The sequence below is a fragment of the Anarhichas minor genome, unplaced genomic scaffold (genome assembly GCF_050575085.1).
Source record: "Anarhichas minor isolate MPS153535 unplaced genomic scaffold, ASM5057508v1 ptg000028l, whole genome shotgun sequence".
Classification (NCBI taxonomy): domain Eukaryota; kingdom Metazoa; phylum Chordata; class Actinopteri; order Perciformes; family Anarhichadidae; genus Anarhichas; species Anarhichas minor.
The window spans coordinates 616548-637694 of record NW_027466474.1 but is presented as its reverse complement, the minus strand read 5'-3'; the positions used below and the strand labels follow the sequence as shown (position 1 = coordinate 637694).

Genomic DNA, 21147 nt, shown 5'->3' with positions numbered 1-21147 from the left:
GGCCTTTAACGTGTCGTAGAGGAGACTTGTTTCTCAAGTGACCGAAAAACATTTGCCGGCCTCAAATCAAATTGTCTATTCAATATGTATTTTTGCTGCTTTTCTGACATTTTGTCAATTATACAAAACAGCTCTTAAGGTTGAAAATATCTTGAGCTATATTCCATTGTGCATTCTGCAACCAGCAGGGAAGAAAGGATTAGATGGTTCAAATCTGTAGGCTAAAGATATTCAGCACATTGAGCCATGCATACATCTTCAGAGTGAAATGGTATACTTCTAAGGTCAGGAGTGTGATCCCTGCAAGAGTGAAGTGATCTAGAGCAACCTTTATCAGACCGGCAGGTCTGTCCTCTCTCCCTATCTGCTTCATTGAGAGGAAGGGCTGTACCTTGTGCCAACATTAGAAGATACACTACTATGCTGCTGATGTGTAAACATTTAAAAATGATCCTCAACACATTTAAGTCAGTTTGTTTGTCTATTGAATCTTATATTAAATCCAATGGGTTAGTAAAGAAGGGAAGTTCAGTTAACTCATGCTTGGTGAGGAAGAGGTTCTGTGTGTTGGGTTAGAAAGCCTTTTGACTTTCGAACGACTTGTTGAACAACTGTGACTGACTGCACATATAGTGACCCTAGGAGGTTATGGAATTAACAATGCACCATGTGTTAATGCCTAATGCCTCTAGCTAAAGCTTGTCATATAAAACAGACTGGAGTTATATTCCCCATTATCGCTGGAGGTGTAGTGTTCACTATTGTCACAAAGTGGTTGCCGCTCGGCTCTATTCGTCTCTGTCCGCCTTCTCATTAACGTTCCTCACTTGTGGGTGTGATGTTGAAAAGATCTCCGGCGCGCCAAGCGGAGACGCGCAGTGTCCCTGTGCGCTTAGAGGAGGTATCAGCTGCCGGCAGGAGCGGAGCGACGAGGAGGAGCGGAAGAACAGACAGCAGACTTACAGTGCAGTGCAGGCGACCATTCCTTCACTGCTGGCGTCCTTTCACAGCTAGCCACCTGCAGAAAAAAACGGTCCTTTTCCGCAGATTTTGAATTGTTTTCTGAAGGTCTCCAATATATGTGGGATCTAACAGCTCCGGAGACATCGAGGAATATCAAACTCCCCTGGTGGATGTGGACACCTAAACTGTGGACATGGAAACGATTGTGAATTTATCCGTGTCAGTTCTGCTGGTTTTATGGGGATGCGCGCTTGGAGGCTCGCCCAGTGTTCAAATCGGTACGTATCCATTAGTTTGAACATAACAACCATTTGGATTGAAGCGACGATTTTGTGCGTAAAATGCTGAGAATTTTTTTAATTACCAGAGAACAATGTGCGAGTGAAGCTCATATTTGCATTTGGGTTTCAGGGGGACTCTTTCCCAGGGGCGCGGATCAAGAGTACAGCGCATTTCGGATAGGGATGGTTCAGTTTGGCACCTCGGAATTCAGATTGACGCCCCACATTGACAATCTGGAAGTGGCGAACAGTTTTGCTGTAACCAACTGCTGTAAGTGACAAAATATCCCACTTTGTTTTTAATGAAACATCTTTCTTACAAGTGTGCATGTCAACCAATGTTAAATGATTTATTGTGCGTTTTATGATATGAGTTTGGATAAATGTATCGGCTATTATGATGGATGTGGAAATCATTTGTGCTGTCAGCAAACATATTGAGACTGTGAGGTGTGTGTGTGTGTGTGTGTGTGTGTGGGGGGGGGGGGGGGGGGGGGGGGGGAATGATCATCGTGTAGGCAGGGGAAAGTTGGTTTCCACAGTAACAGTCAGTCACATCCATCCCATTCCTATTCCTTCAGATTCAGAGTTCAAACAAAGCTATGCTGCAGAAATATCGATCCTCCTGCTTCTTTTCATCCAACTGCCTTTTAAACCGAATGATTCTTACCAAAGTGAGAGGAGGAACGAGAGATTAGTCGGACTGCACTTGATTCTAATTAACATCAACCTGTTTCTGGAACCAAATGTCATTTCGATTGGCTACCAATCTCTAGATCTGACTTTTATTTATCCCTTATTCCCTGAAAAAAAGAAAACCAGCACTTGAAACAAAGCAGATTCAATCTATATCGCCATATTGATAGTTTTTTTTTCTTCTCTCTCCCACGTTTTTTGAAGCAAAAAGCGCGATGTGACATGTTGAGATGGACATTTCTTGCAGTGTGAAGCGATGTCACGTCTTGTCTCGGCTCAGAATAAGCGGTGCTCATCCATTACTGGCTCCTATAGCACAGCATACTTACACAGATTTACATTGAGCGACGCTGTAATGTACATCGAGGATTAAGAGGATGGGTTGAATTAACAGCCGAGCCCTTCAAGCGTCAGTTTCTCGGGGAAAATGCAGAGGATAATTGACCAAATCACGACTCAAAAGACAGCTTGTCTCACACCCAACTCCTTATTCCTGTCGATTAGACAGCGGGGAGTTTTTTTTTGTTGTTGTCAGAATCAGTTGAAATCGTGACTCCCTTGCATCAAAAGAACCATGCTGAGTATTTCCGTTGAAATAGCGGCAACAAAAGGCAGCAAATAGGTTCGAAGGTCGCGATTTTTTTAATAGGCACAGCTCGTACATTTCATTAGGCGGTTGCCAAGCGACTACTTCTCTCAACAGTCCCCCAAACATAAATCACACGCTTCTGATTGGTGCGCGCATCGGTCCAATCGATTTCATTACCATATAAAAGCTTCCTGCTTGGAGAGCCTCGTTGTATCCGACAGATCACAGCGCGAGCCATGTCGATGTCCAACATACAAATATCATTGGCTCCTGTTTGAAAACATTGTATGCCCTTCTGAAAAGGAGCCTTGAGGATTTGTTGGGGGGGCTCCGGAAATATTGTTTACTTATTTACTCTTGACAGCAAGCTACATTAATCTATAATAAATTATTGTAACTAACTGTTTTTACAATTGTTTTGATTTGTTTTAGATTTATTATCTCACATATTCAAAAGTGCATATGAAACCCAATGTGTTTCCTTCCGCACCTAATGTGTGTGGTGTTACATAAACTTAAAATTACATAAAATTAGTAAACAGTTGCTTATAAACAGCTAACTTGGTTGTCTTAATCAATTATGATCAAAGTCGTAGCATTTCATCTAGGCTAGTTGAAGTTTTAAGTCCGTCTGGTGGCATATAATTAATAACCTCAGTCTGATTTCTTATCATGTTTTTATTATATGCTCGAGAAAGGTCAGGGAGTGAACCTAATGCAACATGTCTTAAAGTAAACACAAACTACATTATGAATCAGTTCTGGGGGAAAAAAATCAACACCAGTAAAGTGTTTTTAATTATCCCATGCTTAATTTATGGCACACGTGAAAACTGCTGGCTTCCACATATGCCACAACAACACAGCTCCAGTTCAGTTATCGTTGGGCTAACATTTAAACAGCAAATTACTAAAACCTGCACACAGTAACTGATGACCCTCAATGGGCAATTAGAGGCTGTAGAAAATGGACAAATTAATGGCTGGATGCAGATTTGATTAGTGATGCCGAGCTGAGTGAATGGCTGTCACATTAAATATTAAAAAGGCTGCTAATAGTTTTTTTTTGTCTCTCAACACAGCACCCAGGCTAAATGTGGAGCACATATACTTGTTTTTTCCCCAAAATATGCATGCATGAACACTATATAACTCCTCTAATCGACTGCTTGAGTGGGAGTGGAGGGGGGTGGGGTTAAGCCAGTAGATGGCAGTCTGCCTCACAATCAACCTCCGTGTGTAATTATAGTGTATTAATGCCACCACTTTGCCTTTTGTTAAAATGTACTTCATGAGACTGCACGCAGTGGAGAATAAAGGGAGGAATATTGCATGTGACGTGGCATATTGAAAGCTAAAAAAATCATAGGTTTTTGTAAGCTTGTTATTACCAGAGAGCTGCTGCATACTGTGGCTGTGTGTCAGGTGTGAGCTTTCATTTTGGATCAAACAAAAGCACTTTTGTCTTTAATGAAGAGGGAGACATGAGGGAAAATGTGGAGCTACATCACATGTTATTGAAGTGGACCACAAGAACTGAAGCGCAATATGTTAATCCTGATCAAACTGTGTATGTAGCACAATGTTTTGGAAACGTCTCAGGAGAAAATGTAGGCACAGAACTCTTTTTTTACATATTTTTTTAATCAGATATTTCCTGACTTATGTCATAATTTAATTAATTGTGTGCTTTATTGTTCTTATAAAGTGTATTAGTCTTTTATTTTCTTGACAGTCCAATATAATACAAAGACATTATCTGAGATTATTAAATACGATTTTGACAAAAGGGATCTGTAACCCACAGACATATCACACTCTGGTTGTACTTGGCCTGCTCAGCAGCATACTTCATCAATGCAGTGTGTCAGAGACAGTGGGAGGAAGGATGATACATTCCTCCATCAATAACAGTTCATCTGGACAGGCGTGCATCTGCTGCCAAGACCAGGGGAATCATTGGGACTGAGTGTGTGCATGTAAAGTGTGTGTGTGTGTGTGTGTGTGTGTGTGTGTGTGTGTGTGTGTGTGCAGTGGTGTGCTGTCCACCCAGAGCAATACATTGAAAATATTCTTCTTTGCACTTCCTAGAATAGATCACCTCTGAGACTTCATGTGGTTAAATGACTAATGCACCTTAAAACACGACACTGCTGTTATAAATAACATATACATATATATATATATATGGTGGATTCTGGGGCCATGATGCTGTTTGGTTTTGTGTTTTTCAACTAATAGTTTATAAATGCTTTATAGGTCGGCGATAATCTCTTAAGGACAACGTTTTGGTTGCCAGGTTATGATCTATAATTCATCAATTCGTTATTTTCCGACCATTAATAAATGCATTAGATACACGCTGCCTCTTATAGAGAACTCCATGTTCGAAAATGGTACATTCTTATTTTTCCGTGGACAAACTGTCAAAACAGACATAATGGATCATACTGGAATATTCCCTGCACAGTTGCACCGAAGACTAAAGGGGGACTGCACCAATTTACACATGAGGGGGGTCAATGTACTCGTCATGAAGAATCCAATTCAGCCTGTGATAAGTGGTACGGTCTCTTGTGTGGCTCTGGAGGGAAGAATGAGAAAATAACCCTGGATGGTGTCATCGGGGTTATCTCAGCTTGGTTTATGGGAAATGAAGACATTAGTGTTTTAAGAGCTTGACACATACTACAAGTCAGGATATATCTGTTGTGACTTTGACTGTTCTTTCAAGTCCCCCAGCTATATAGAGGAGCAATAGCTCTAATGAGATTACATATTTCAGATGTGTTATACCATCAACAGAAAACAGTAGACACGACCCCTCCACAAGATGAAGGGGTAGTGATTCATTTATGAGGGCTGAAAAAAGGGCAAAACATTTTGCAACACATAGTGATGCTTGTTTGTCTTCTCTCTAACCTTTGCATTGTTTCAGTGAAATACTAAAATACTACTGAACTCATAATTATGCACCCTCTGATGACGGTTCACAAATAGACATTGCTTTGTATAAAGAGGTCATGAGCATGAATGGTCGGGAACTCTCTAAAGCCTAAATTCTTCAAGAACTTCCAATAATCAGTCTCTACAGTAGAGAGCAACACAGCTACATATTACACTTTTGTCATCGGCAGTGCAAAGTACTATATCATATAGTCTATATGACACATTTTGTGACTAAGGCTCAGTAATGTCCTCACACTTTTTTTTCTAATTGGACAAACCACCTACACAACTGCAGCACATGGTCATTGTAAGGCATTCTGGGTATCATCGCAAATTGTTAAATTATCTACACCAAAATGGACATCACCAACTAATGATAATTAGCAGTGTATGCTTAGGAATGACCTTTTCCTTTAATGCAGTGAAAAGCTTTTAAATCACTCTGTCCACCTGGCTATGTGCACATGTGTTTGCCTGCCAAATCAAACTTCCTATTATGCTACAGCATGCTCCCGTGCTTTTATTTCTCACTCCCACCACTTTCAAAGCAAACCACTCTTCCTCCTCGGAGAGCAGCAGAGCAGTTTGAGGTCACTGACGGCCGGCCAGCGATTTAACACTTCAAAGTTCGAGTTTGTCATGGTTGAATTGCGTCATACTGTAATTTCATGCATCTGCATTGCACATAGCATCTCAGGGGCGCATGCATTCAGGAACCTTGCTGTATGATCAAAAGCTTAAAGCGACCGTATACGTGCAGCGGAGCATTGGTTATAGCCAATTTATTGTTCACACTTAATTAAGTGCATTTTCCTCCATTTCAGAGGAAGCCGTGAAATATTAAATAGGCCTGGGAGCTGGCTGGTCAGAAAATGAGGCTAAAGAACCCTCTGTGGATCTTTGCTTGCCCTGAATACAGCCCTCAACCAAGCCCTTATCACTCTGTTCTTGTAAAAACACAAGACTGAGATAGCATCACTTACAGCGAGATTCAAAGGCTCCCAGCTGGAAGTCCCTTCCTGTCTCGTATCCAATGACTTACTTTGCTCCGTGCCTTTGAGGAAGGTGGCTCGACAGCAGCTTTTGCCCTAGGCTAGGCAAGAAACAAACATTTTTGTCCTCCAGCGAAAGTGGCTAGTGCGTCACACAATTCACTAGACACACAGAAGACATGTTTTTCCTCCTGGCTTTAAGAGAGTCACCAGAGATTTATTTCAAAATACATACATATTTGACATAATAATCTATATCACGGTCCGTTTACTTGCTGTTTTCCAGAGCTTTCAACTGCATCTGACGTCCACACCAATTTACATATATGCAAATGAGTTTCCAGTTACTATTCATCCACTGTTTAGTCACAATGAATCACAGCCAATTGATTATAAACACCAGTTCAGTTCATGACGCACAATTTATGCAATACGGAGTCACCTAATAGGCTTTCATTGCCAGATGGAGGGTCCCATCCTTTGGCTGAGCAAGCATGCGGCAGAAAAAGGTGACTTCAGTTACTAGGACTTGGGTTTCATTCATTCATTCACAATGTTAGAGTAAACCAACTCCTCTCCTGTCTACCAGCACAACGTGTCTCTGCACCAGTGTGACATTACTTGTTACTTTGCATTACTTTCGATGGCAAAAAGAGATCCAGAGATTGTCTCCTCAGAACAGAGATCCTTATCCTAAAAAGATGTAACCGAGGCTTTATCCTTGGCCGACTATCTAGATGTTCCCTCCCATATCATTCATTCAAAAAAATATAAACAACTTGTTCATTGTTCTGCAGCCTTTTATCAAGCTCTAACAGCTTGTACAGCGACAACAGCATCGACAGCAACAACCATTTACTCTAACTGTTTCAGTATGTGAATAAGTGAGGTTTCAGAGTAGGGCTGTCGACGCGGCAGAAGCTTAATCTGTCATAAGAGTCAGGCACTGTGTCCTGGAGAGGCAGGCTGGCTAGAATGGCTATAGCTCAGCTGTCATCTCGAACTCATCACTGATATGATGAAGAGCATCATTTCACAACTGCATCCACAAGCCTGCGGTTGAATGGAGATTCAGTAGCAGCTTAGAGAGGCATGAAAACATAAGCAGCTGGTCATATTTTTAGCACATTTAAGTCATTTAGGCATCAACTTAGAAAATATAAATTAATTAATAGCAAACCGAGGTTATATGACAGATAAAAATACTCTGAAATACAACACATTCAAGCACATTTCCTTAAAAAATTGAATTAAACAATTTTTGCTACATCTCATGGCCAATGTCAACACATTTTTATAGATTTGATTCACTGTTTGTCTTAGAACATTCAAATAAAACAGTAAAAAGCTCAAATTGGATTACATTAACTTGGGCTTGTTTTTCACAAGTGTTTAGCAATTTCACAAAGCGTTTCTAAAGAGCTAGGGATATGAATCTGACTGTCTTAAGCTTCACTTAAATAAGACATATACTTTAATTCACCGACTGACCTTTTCTGCTGAAGTGCTCATTAGCGTGCATAGAAGGGAATCCGTCCTTCCCATCATTGTGATTAAGACTTGATCCGGTTGCCTTGTCTGGTTTTACAGGGTGTTTTTGTGAAACTTATTAAGATTTGAGTGTGTGTGTGTGTGTGTGTGTGTGTGTGTGTGTGTGTATAGATAGAAAGAGAGAGAAAGATAAAAGAATTGGAAATACCAAATGAAAATGACAGGACAGAATGACTTTAAAGTATGATAAGCGGAGCAAGAGTGCAGAGAGCAGACAGACATGTCCCTGTGCTCCGTGTGGTTCTAATGTTATGTCTCGCTGAGCAAAATGAAAATGTATTGTAAAGGAGCGACTGTCTTCAGCTGTGTCGTTTCAAAAAGAGCAGGATGACTTCAGGCTAAAGGTGGATACGATCATGAAAAAACTATAGAGTGTCTGTTTTCTGTCGGCAGAGTAGACGTTTACCTCCAGTGTAACCCAATAATAAGGATATTAGTCTATTAGCACTTTACTTAATTCACAAAAAGCAAATGTCTGCAAACTGACAGCGCTTTGTTTAGCATTATACATAATGATTCCACATTTTCTAATTATAAGCATAATGCATCTTCATTCTGTGTAATGTTGACTTCAGCTGTTTTCTCACCAGCTTAACCTTTCGTGTGTCTCTGAAAAACCTAGTGTCATGCCTCCGAACAACCCAATGAATCAACATGGAGGGCTGAAGAGTACTTTTCCTCGAAGGTGCGCTCTTTTTTTCAGCCCTGTCTCTTAACTTTGTCCACTTCATTTAGAGCCTAGATCCGCTTGAAACATTTCTTTATGTCGTCGGCGGGGCTGCTAAGCACTGTCTATTTTGCAGACAGTGCTTTTGTGCACTTGTAAGAACTTGTCCCCTGATGATTTGGCTTCAACAAAAGGTCTCATCTGGACTCTAGCCAATGTATCTCAGCAGCTGTCGGCCTGTCAGTTGCATTTCATTCAATCGCAAAGAATTCTTCTCACGCATCAGAAGGTGCAAGCTGTGAAAGTGATGTACTGTCTATGTTCCCTGCGCTTCCAGAACATATGAAAGAAAAAAAAAACTAACTGATTTCTTCAAATTAACATTATATGATGTTGTATTCTAAGTGTTATTTTGTTATAACATTTTGTAATCTGTGTACGTACTGGACTCGCATTCTCTTTGACTGACTTGTCAACTTATGTAGCTACTCATTTGTTACATACCCCAGAATGACTTTCGGCATTTTTCAGAAGACGGACCTGTTTGAATTCAGCTGTTTGGCATCTAGGTGGGAAAAGTAATGACAATCCAAAAGCAATGAATTCTGGTCTATTGAGGCAAAACTGATGTCAGAGTCTTTTACAATATAGGAATATAAAATTGTCTTTGTTTTTTATTTTTAGGGACCTAAAAAAAATGTGGTCAATAAAGTTAAAAAAGCGTCCAATACAGAGAACTGTTTATTCTGATCACAAAGTTGTCACACAAAGGAGCATTGATTTGATTTTCAGCCATGTATCCACCTGTTTTGCTCCTCTAAGGCCTGGCTCTGAGATGATGTTTGTCCCCATTAATAAAGGAGCCGTGGATGTTTCACCATGTGAAGGCCTGTAAGGCCACAGTCTGTGGGCAGTTTCTTTGATCAGGGATGGGTTCAGTGGACTGTTCAGTGTGTTCATGTGTTGGAAACAGGACAGTTTTCTGTTATTTTAGGGTGGCAGGAGATGTTACATTGTGTCTTTATGTCAGGATAGTTTGTGCGGGGGTCTTTTTATGTTGTAGTGTGGTTATTGTGTAGTTTTGGTCTATTAACATGCTGCTCTCAGAGATAAAAATGAAAGAGAACAGTCTGTCCCCAAAAATGATAGCAGGTGGCAGAAAGGATTCCAAAAAAAGTTTCTGGAGAAAAACAACAGCTGCAGGTTAAACTGCGAAATGATGCCCTAAAATAACACACCTCTGTTTTCTGTTTCTGTTTTGTATACAGCATGTTTATCTCGTATAGTTGGCTTGATTTTGGCAAAACCTTCCTGTACATTAGAATAACTAAATCGGAATGACATTATTTCCCGTTTGATAGACAGATGATTTCACTTCATTATGCCAATTAAATCAATTAATTTGCACACAAAAGTTTTTACTATTTTATTATTGATTAATGAGGAAAGCAGCCTGACACAAAGAGCCACACACTTTAAACTGTTAGCTTTTCAGCTAATGTGTCCTTATCTACGACATACCTGATTGGTCATTTTAAAAGTTAAATGGAATGCTCTTTATTTTTTACGCAACAAAATACTGTCTGTCCTTGGCTGGTAAGCTACAGTTACCGGTGAAATGTGTTTACATTTTGACGCTGTAATAGGGTATTTAGTAGCTCTTTGCATTTGTAGTAGTTGTAGTCAGCAGAAATGGCAGCAATGCTAAAAGGAAAGCACTTAATGTAATCAGGATTTCTGTCAGAGCAACTAAATCAACCACAAACAATATTGTGCTCTGTGTTAAAAAAAAGGCCCGAAAAGCTAAATATTACAAAAAAGTATAGATTGAAAACCATAATTTCTAACTGAATGTAGTGTACTCACCACTGTCACCCTCAAACACTCAGATGAGGTTAAATTCCCAACAGTAAAATCAATTCTAAAAGCTATAAACCCCAAGGACAGACAGAATGTACTAGGTACTGGGACAAAACCTTTAAATGGACAACGACATGGAGAGTTAAGATAAGAAAACAAATACAAGTGAAATATGACAGTGACAGATAGGAATACGGCCAGCGGCGGGCCGACAAAAGCGAGGTCAGCGCCAGTGTCCACTGGCAGGTGAGATCATTGTGGGCAGCAGGTGTCTGAAAGAGAGGGCAAACAAACAGACACGTACAGACACACTCTCAGAGCAGATCTATTCAGCCGCGCACACACTCAGGCAGCAGACAGGCAGAGAGTGTTCTACTGCAGCAGGCAAGAGGCAACTCCAGACTGACTCCCAACTGTCGTCTCCAATTTTAACACAGTGAAAGTAGAGTAAGAGTAATGTCGCTCATGGCTCTGAGTTTGGAACATGATGGGTTTGGACCTACAGTATGATGTAGCAGTCCAATCCAGCCTAAACATTTAGAGATTACGCATGCTGAAAAAACAGCCCTCAGAGCACTTAGCAGCTCCACATCCGACCTGCTGTGATGAAACAGCAGGAGAAACACTGGTAAAAGAGGGCAGCTGCATACATTATATGACATTTTCTGATTTTACCATTTTCTGGCTGGAGAGAAAACAAAGTAATAGCATTACATCCAATCAAATCTATTCAGATGATGACCTTTTATTGTCTCTTTGCTCTGCCTTCGGGGCTTTCATGTGAAAAAAAAACAGGGATTTTCAGATTTGTATAATATTGCTTCTGCTTGTATCCTGGTTAAATTAATGGCGCCTTTACAGATGCAGTTCATGAACATTGTCAGAAAAAGCAAGACAGCTAAATCTTGGAAAATTTCTCAAAGGAAGATAAAAAACGTGAAAAAAAAGAACTAATAGCAGCCAGTATGACACAGTTCATTGTTCAGTTAGGTTTGATTAAGCCCGATGACAATATAGTGTGAAGTAATTGCACTGTATTTTACCACTAATAGTCTTTTGGGAACATTCGATGATAGATAATACTGTTTACCACGAAAATGTTGACCACAATAATGAAATATTGAAATATCAATACAGGCCCATCCCTAGTCTGAACCAGATGTCAGGTGCCAGGTGGCAATATTACTGAAAACCACAGATGTCAACCTCATTGTAGTGCTAGAGGAAAAATCAGGAGTCATTAAGATCTAACATCTGGGAACTATGAATGTCTGTACATCGTTTTATGTCAATGAAACATTTGACCCGTAGCTGTAAAAGTCATAGCATCACCAATGTAAGTGTGCTTCATCCTCTGGGGACCATGAACATTTGATGATAATCTATCCAATAGTTGTAGAATACATTCTGGACCAAAGTGTCGGACCATCTGACAGAGAGTGCTGTCTGCAGGTTGATAACTAAGCAGATGAAGCAGATGATAATACAGTCCTCCTGAGTAGATTTCACACTCTGATCCATGCTCCAGTCCAATATTATGTCAATGAAGAATTACAAGATATTTATTTCAAAGATCTAGACACGAAACAAGAGGATCATTACAATGACAATTCATTGCCAATTCACTATCCAGACTTCATTTCAGATACTTTGTTCAGTTTATCATCAACTCACCCACATTAAGCTGCTTAATCAAGGAAAGTTTGATTGAAAAGAGTAAGGGAAATACCTATTTCTGTCCATAATCCTCACAATTTCCACCAAATTACTATCCTAATCACATGTAATACCTTAATACACCGCTACACTGTACATGCTATTTCATTTTCAGCCATGCAAAAAGATTACCGCTGAGGAAGTATTACTATGTCATGGTGCATTGTTCTCCTAACATAACGAGTTATGTTTTGTCTAGTGCCTGCACAACAAAGCAGCCTTCTGCACAACAGAGTTGTCTGATTTGTATGGAAATCCCTCACAGTGAGGAAGACATCAAATCCCATGAAAGGGCCACAGTTGCAACCCCAAGCTTACTTTTTAATGCTCACTTTATGGTTGAAAACTGAAGCCTCCGGAAGGTCACAACTCTGTTTTTTTCCTTTTGAAGTAGTTGTGTAATCTCCATCAGTTTCTACGGAACTTTTCACCGCCACTTATTCAAAGCTTTGACAAAGATACAATGCCAAAAGTGTTTTAAGCACACATTCTCAGTCCCAACTCGTCAAAAACAGAGGCCCTATCAGTAGCCCCGACATATGACACTCTAAATACCTCTAGTGTCAAATTTGATAGCCGTCAAGGACGTCGTGTCAGTTTCCACTTGTTACATGCATAGTGTCATTTCAATAATAAACGCCCCTCATTGAAGGAAGTTAAGTTTAGGCAACAAAACCATTTAGTTAGGATTAGAAAATATCGTGGTTATAGTTAACTTGACCGACTAGCAACTCACATGACTACTGGTGACTAAGGACTCACGTGATTAGCGAGTGGCTAACAAATCAGTTGCTCTGACAGTCTATGGAAAATGAATTCATGATTCAGGAGTTGCTGTCTTCTGCAGTCAATTTCCATTTCATCGTCTCCTTTTAAGTGTTTCATTATGTCATATTCTCTGTTAGCATTATAGTATAGTGTAACATACATTTCAAATAGTACATTGTATTTTATCGACCTGATTCAAGTGCTGTGCTGTATTTTCAAAAAAGGCTAAAATAAGATACAGTCCTTTATTTCAAATGTATGTGTTTATCTCATAATATTTTAGTAAGAAGTGTTTTCTGTTCTGTTCCCATTTTAGTTAGCAGTTGATGCTGTGCTGTAAATGCAAACTTTAAACATTGTACATGTTAACCTGTTTCCATAGTAGGAATTCTATCTGTACAATATCAGTTATGCTTATTCAACAATATGCTGCTAAGTTTTATTTAGCAGTTCCTGGTAGGCTTTTCATTTTAAATAAAAAAGACAAGAGAGGTGTACTCACTCATGACAATCCTAACCTCTACAGGAATGTTGACTTCATTTATTTGAACTCAACCTAGATTAAACAAACAACAAAGAAGAATTGATTTGCATCAATTTGTTGATGCTGATGGTCTCTACATTTTGCTTTATTCATTGTGTGAGCTGATACGTGATCAAGAGTACGAGTAATTACACAATCTTTTTTTTCCCTGCCTCAATTAGATAAGTTTGCGCTGGCCTCATCCCTGGCCAGTATTAATATATTAAACAAATGCTTTTATTTGAAATTGATAGCAGGGCTGTATCTTAATCAACTAAGTATGGTAATGTGTGGTAGTGGACTAAGATAATACTTGATTTTGATAACCACACAGCCTCATGTGTTGAAGTAGAAGTAATATGTAAGACTGTCTCAACCTTGTCACACTGAATGTATTCATTCACGTATTGAAATAAATAGATGCTGGATGGTTGTGTGAAGGTCAGGGACAGAGGGAGGAGCTAAGGGCCATGACAGAGGGGAAGAGTCAAGGGCCCAATGGAGATGGTGAGCTGATGAGAGGCCTGGGGTCATTTTGAGCGACCTAGGGAGGAACCCCCTACAGAAGGGAAATGAGAGACAAATAAGAGGGAAAGGGTACCGTTCACATACTTTTTACAATATTTCTGAAAATATTTAGATTCAGCTTACCTATGATATAAAAAGTAATTTGACCAGGAGCCATCTAAGACAGGATCATGCGCGTTGCCTCTTTGCTTTGCTCCATCTCGTTGATTCTGTCCTTATTCGTCTTCAGCAAACACTCAGTGTCTGGTTTCTATGGCAGCTGCTCCCTCAGATGCTGGATGAAGCCGTGTTTTTTTTATAGATGTAACTAATTTTGCTCCGACAGGTTCCAAGATCATTAGAACATAGAACAGCAGATCTCAACTCTGCTTTGGCATTTCCGCTAAAGGTCAGTGGACGTACAATATGTTTTATTACAGGAGGCAGATGGAATGCGAACAAAGTAGCTGCGTGTGATGAATGGGCCGACTTCACAGAATCAATAAGGCTGCAGAATTCTGTATTGTGCTTAGTGGGATGGATTGGAGTGTATTGTGCATAGTGGGATGGATGTTGCACAGCAACACAACGCAGTGCTTCTCTTTCTTAAGATCTAGGACTTATCCGTGTTTCTGATAGGTAATACTAAAAAAATATATTGTCAAAGCACTGCATAATTATAGTGTGATAGCTACAAATAAGCCTTTTATAGGCTGCTGCTTGTTGGATTTTGTTTAAACCTTTTTGCAAGATTAGGTGTTACTTAATCTGACGTTTGAGAATCCCCGTTGGACCAATAATGTAATGTAATAGTGTTTCTTTGAAATGTGCGGTGTTTAAAAGTTCCAATCCAGATCAGTGTTTAAAACAGGTCTTGCATGACTGAACAGGGAATTACGACACAATTGTTTCAGCTAGCAGATCAATCTGAGGGCAACACACACACTCACACACCTTTAGTGACATCCCGCTGTGTTTAACGGTAAAAGGGTCATCCTGCCTTCATTGGAGGGGATCAGGAAAGTTAGATGTGATTTTTTACACTCATATCAAAATGATACTGCTGTTACCTCAAAGCTCGCAAGAGACAGATTAAGTGTGGGTTTCAATTGCTCAGAGGACACTGTTATCAAGCTCCAAAAGGATCACACCAATGCAACTTGATGGCATCTTTTTGTTTTGAGTCTATTGCAGAGGATGTTGTAAAAGATTTTTCCAAGCTGAGATAACCCTGCTGGCATCACTTGGATTATTTTTTTCAGACTTGAAAAAGCTCCTCCAGTGCCACAGAATTCTATTCACTGGCTGAGTAGTCATGAATAAACTGACTTTTATGTATAACATCAGCGGAGCTGTTTGGATGTTGTTAATGATATTGATTTAAAATTCACAGGAGAAATGCTGGCATGAACTGTACATTGTTAGTTAGTGGTAAGTGACGCAGCTACTCAACTTTGCCAATAACTGGCATATTTGAGCTGTTCTGTCAGCTTCCAAGGCTCTGCACACAGTCGCTACTTACCCCATCCCTACTGGTGAAGCATTCAAAAGTGTCTAGATAACAACAAACGGCAGAGCTGAAAGGACGATTGGGACATTGGGGAAGCTGTTCAACGACAGCATATTGTGCCTATAGTATGGAAAACATTCATCAGACTCCGTTCTTGTGAAACCTACATCCTCTATCCACAGCCTCAGTCAGAAAGCCTCCAGGAAACAGGTCAGTGAACAAAGTGAAAGAGGGAGAAAGAGAGACAAAGAGAAATAGGATGGGAGGAGGGGCAGTCAGAAGTTGACAAGAACTGAGCTGTAATGTTCTTCTCGAGACCAGCTGCCGGAAGAGCTGCTCGAAGGCAGACAAAAACACCTCCCAGTGCGCCTCGCTGGTCCACAGTGACACCTCCCAGAAGTCTTCCTATCGGCCACTCAAGAGCGTCACTGAGCTCTGTCACCCAAGGCAGCAGCCTGCAGTGCTGCAGTGCATATATGCCTCTCTTACCAGAGAAAGATTTCACAATGACAAGATTTTCAGAAGTTGAGCTGTGGAGCAGGAATCTAACCCATTTGGCTCATTTCTTCAGTTGCTTTCAGAAAAGTTGACATTCAAAGCCTCAAAACGACATGAAATGACGTGCAGAGATGAATGTTTTCTGCAGTGTAGCGGGGGAACATGGCTGAAATATGTTACCCTGGCAACAGTCTACAGAGGGAATGAAAGCAGATCATGTTGTTATGGGCTGCAAACAAAGCTCTTTGAAGTTATAAAACACTGCCTGTACTCCTAAAATTCGATAGGTTATTGATGCATATTTTATTTCCCACAAGAGTTGCAGGTCCTAATATGGTGAAGCATATACAGTCTTTTATGAATCAATTAAATCAAAGGGCATTTAACCTAAAGACGTCTTTGGGAATGGTGTGAAGCAGATTTCAGCTGAGAGCTGAAACATCTCTGTCTGAGATGCAGTGATAAGGAAGGAAATACTCTGAAATTACAAAAGGAAGACAGCGATGATTTTTGTTTTGAAAGCATCCTTGAGTTGCTTCAGTGCAAGACAGACAGGAGGACTCTGAAAGGCCTTAAAAGTGGTACAAAATCATTAAGCGGAGCCAAAACATGCTGTTCTTTTTAAATGCGTGAAATGTGTCTGCTGTATAGGATGAATTAGAAAAATAAATAGTCTGGCAATCCTGGTGATTATATTTACAATAATATCTTTTGATAAGTAAAGTAGCTATCATGCACATGTAAAATAGTGAGCTTTAGAGGTGCTGGTAGGCAGATTGTGTTGACTTTGAGCAGAGCCGTGCTAGCCGATTCCCCTAATCTAACTCTAGGCAAGACAGTGAAATCGTGTATTTCCCAAAATGTCCAACCTTCTATTCAATCACAAGGTTTGAGTTGGCTGAACATAACTGTAATAACATGAATCGTGATTTACTTACCAGGAGCAGATATTGCAAGATTAACAAATGAGATAAATTGACAGTGAAAATTTGGCAGACCGGTTCACAATAGAAATGTAGTGAGCCGTATGAATACTATAAAACTATTTGCTGATGACAATGTCCTGTACATGACTAAGACTTTTATGGGACAAGGATGCCCCTAGAATATTTTGGTGTACACTCATTGACGTTGACAAAAAATGACAATCGACATAATTTTATAATATATTTTCATTTAATATCAAAGGCTGAAAAAAAATGACAATATACCGCTGCAAAACGCCTGAAGAAGAAGTCTGGAGATGTGGTCGGGTATAGAAAGTATACGTATGACTCGGACACATGGGGATTATGGTTCCCATCCTGTATCTCACCAAAAGTCAACGTATTGTTTTATTGAATTCTGATAGTGATATTTTTCCTGACCTTACCCAAGCACTTTAGTTGCCTAAACCATACCTTAAACATCGGGTAGCAGCCAGGTTAGCAAATTGTTTTGGTCATAATTCGTCGTTTTGAAGGACTGACAAACCAACTAGTTTGTACAGTTTTTTTGGAGGCATACAAGGTCAAAATCTAGCCGTGCAGCAACTATATCAGTGACAAATGTGCTTAGGTTTCTCTGACAGAAGGAGTGGTGGCTCTAAGCTTTCTCTTCAACTGGTGACAGATCAGTTTTACATAAAAGTCCCATAGCCCAGAGGCCTTTTCTCTGGTGAGAACAGGAGTGTTGGAGAGGGTGCGATATCTAACAGTCAGTTCTGTTCGCTGTGACTGGACTGCTGATGATCATCACCACAGTGACGTGGTCTGTGTGTGTGTGTCTGTGTGAGTGTTAAACTGATTCATAGTTTTGCTGATGCAGTGGGCCTCTGGGGGTCTTCCATTACATATCACAGTGTTGTCCACTGCTAATTAAATCAATCATTAGAGCTGAATAAAAAACTACTGTAAAGCCTGCAATTAAACTGTATTGCTCCTTCTATTTCCTTTTTTTACAGTTATTTTTCAAACTAATTATTAATTAAAAAGATGTAATGTATGCAAACGTTCCCCATAACTGAGTTACTAGGGCTAAATTGTTTTAGGTATTGTTCAGTATGAAAAAAGGCAGATGTCTTAAAGCCTAAGTATGGTAAGATACCAATCATATTTAAACATGCAGAAAATATTAATATAATAATGTCTTTATACTCATTGTCCTTATTATCAAACCTTGGTGTACTCATATGTCTGTTTCAGGGTCTCATTTGAGATGATCAAACTAACTTAATTTGCAAAGAAGTGAACACAGAATTATAAAAGCTTGCTTAAAGACTAAATAAATTACCAGTTTATGCAAATGTAGTCTCTGATCAGTGACCGGGCACTAATGTAAACAGTGGTGGAGCGGTGGAGATGCCTTCAGTGCCATGGTGGTGAAAATGAGGTCAGCTAATTGGGACGGCTAAATATATTTCACAGGGCGCACTTTCTCCTTTGAAGGTGAAACACAGATCCAGAGTCACAGCTGATGATAATGAGGTGATTAGCACCTTTTGATGACCACAGAGTGTCACTTGTACATCTCTGGTACAAGTAATGTACAGGAACTACTGCAGGAACAACGTATGCAGTTGGTACAAAGAGAGTCCAGCCGTTAATCCAACCCAAACTTTAGATAAGACAACAGAATTAAAACTAACAATATTGCAAATGACAAATGTTGTTTTCTGTTAAATGCTGCGGTACTGTCTACACTGAGCATACTGCACACCCATGGCAAATATCAGTGAAGTCAGTGATTTTAAAAACTGTTATTTTGGATCAGACAGTTACCATTACATTTGTTTTTTTTGTCTCGATCTTATTTACCAATTTCAACATACTAACTTCATTAACAATGTATTTTACTCAATTAATAAACCATTTTCCTGAATTAATAATCATAAATTAGGAAAATAAATGAATGAATAAGTAAAATCCTAGTCCACTCTCTATTGCCATAAGGTTTGCCATAATGTTTGTTTTCTCAGTGGAAGTAAGAGTAGTCACTTTGCACATTTGTTGGTACAGTGTAAGTTCATTAGAAATTTTAAAGGTTTGAATTTGCCTTGTAAAGCTGCCTCCGATAACCACATAAGCTAAAAGACATTTTTAGCAAGCCCAACAATCTCACAGATAACTTACTAAAAGTCCCAAAACCTCACAACAGCAAATTGGGTCCTCCACTTTCAATCAGACAAACAATTTCACTTGTGGTGTGTATGTCTTTGTGCATAGTGAGGACCTAAAGACGTTTTCACCATCTGAGCGAGGACATCTTTGGAAAGTGAGGACATTTTGGCCATTCCTCACTTCTTCAAAGACCCATTTCCTTTGTTATTACTGGTTCACTGATGAAAGAATTAACAACCTTCCAAAGGAATTCTTAGACCAACCCACAGCAACAACCAAATACAGAAAAATCTGTCTGTTATGCTCTATGCACTATTGTCTGTAACTACAATGTCAGTATTACAAGTCCCCAAGTCGACAGTGTCTTTATCTTACTTAAACATTCCCAGATTAAGTGAGAACTGCATTTACCACAGCGTACAGACCCAGCAAAGAGCAATAAGAGTTGTTTCAACATTTTGCTCTTGGTGACTAATAAGGGTGACCTCATCAGCACGGGGGAAAAAAAAAAATAGGCAGTAACTTATTTTTTTTCTGTGTTCGGAGGAGGATTTCTGTGAGCAAGCCTCCCTGGTTTCATTTGAAAGTGGTCGGATGTGACAGAAGGCTTAACGGCTTTTCCCACAATCCTCACCGTTTTTAAATGTTGCTGTTTGTGCCTTTCATTTCTTCCTTTATTAAACATTTCTAAGTTCCCTATTGAAGAGGCACACGTAGATGTCTCGCCCATTAAAAACCTTTTGGTCCTCATTCTTTTGCTGTCACATTCCAATGCCAGCAAAAACAGCCGCTCCATGGAGAAATGGGTATAGTGCATTGGCTTCTGGATGTGAATTACCATATTTGGTAATAAAGTAACATGTTGTCAAACTGTTCGCTCTGGCATAAGCTGCAGACCAGTCATGGAGGATATCCAGTCTCTAAGCATGAGCTCAGAGAGTTTTAATCCTGGGCAAACTCAGCAAGCTCACCAGCGAGAGTGTGCCAGGAAAGAAAGCCTTGGAAACATGACAATGGACGGACGTGACACAGGGACAGGCAGAAACTCTACAGCTGTATTCGCTTCAGAGGGTGGCAATGAGGGCTGCTGGAATAAATTATTTCTGTTCTATGATGCCATAATGTGATAGGATGCTTTATTTTATTTTTTTTTACTTTTAAGAGCCGATGTGAGGTGTGTTTGTCAAATGTAGCAGATAGAACATTAATAAAGTAATTACAATTAATGGAGACTACATTTGGAGGCAAATCGGCCCTAAAAACTATACAAAATATAACCAAATTCAAATTGTTCACATTTGTAACCCATGAACAGAGTGCCATGGCTTGTTTAACATGTAACCTAACATCTCCTCTGAGGAATGTGTCATCGCCTTCACTGAATTGTGCAGAATAATTTCCAATTAGATTGCCGCGGTTAAACAGACGACACACTTTGGGTTCTTTTAGCTCCCAGTTAGACACAAGTGGAATTAGATTAGTGAGGTCTGATCTCTCTGTGGCCACACTGTCGTCTGCTAAAAAGATTAGGAACGGTGCCACGGACTGATGGAGGTGGTCGGACCGCCATTAGCTGTTTGTCCCCGACGACATTGATGAACATTTTTATTGCTCGAGTCGATGGATCGGTAAAGATTTGGGGCAGCACATGGATTCTGGCAGTGGATGAAAGCTGGCCTTGCTCCCGTTTATTTTGGCCCATTCTTGATGAGCTCTGCATGTTTTGGGACTCGGGGGTACAAAGACAGTGCAGGTTGAAGTAGCCTTAATGATGGGGAAGTTTACTTTTCAATATGTGGAGAATGGTTTGGATTCCCCAGTCTTAATAGAAAATCTGAATTTGGACTGTATTAGTAACACTCTCACTGCCTCACAAAATATTGCTTGGTGTACTAGAGTAAAGCAAGTAACTTTAGGCTTTTAACACGTGGGTGTAAAAAATATACAACACAAAAATGCAAAATACTCGCCTACGAATC

General features: G+C 39.9%; 1 protein-coding gene across 3 annotated transcripts in view; it reads left to right on the top strand.

Moving 5' to 3' along the window:
* Positions 1–1156: 1156 nt before the first annotated feature.
* gria2b (glutamate receptor, ionotropic, AMPA 2b) overlaps positions 1157–21147 on the top strand; it is a 44622-nt gene continuing 24631 nt past the window's right edge. For 2 of the 3 annotated variants that reach the window (XM_076103105.1, XM_076103106.1), the window contains exons 1-2: positions 1157–1241; positions 1375–1515. In XM_076103105.1, coding sequence (XP_075959220.1) covers positions 1157–1241; positions 1375–1515 — 226 coding nt within the window. Of the gene's footprint in view, positions 1242–1374; positions 1516–21147 lie in introns of those variants that run through there. The other variant, XM_076103107.1, reaches the window with a different exon arrangement.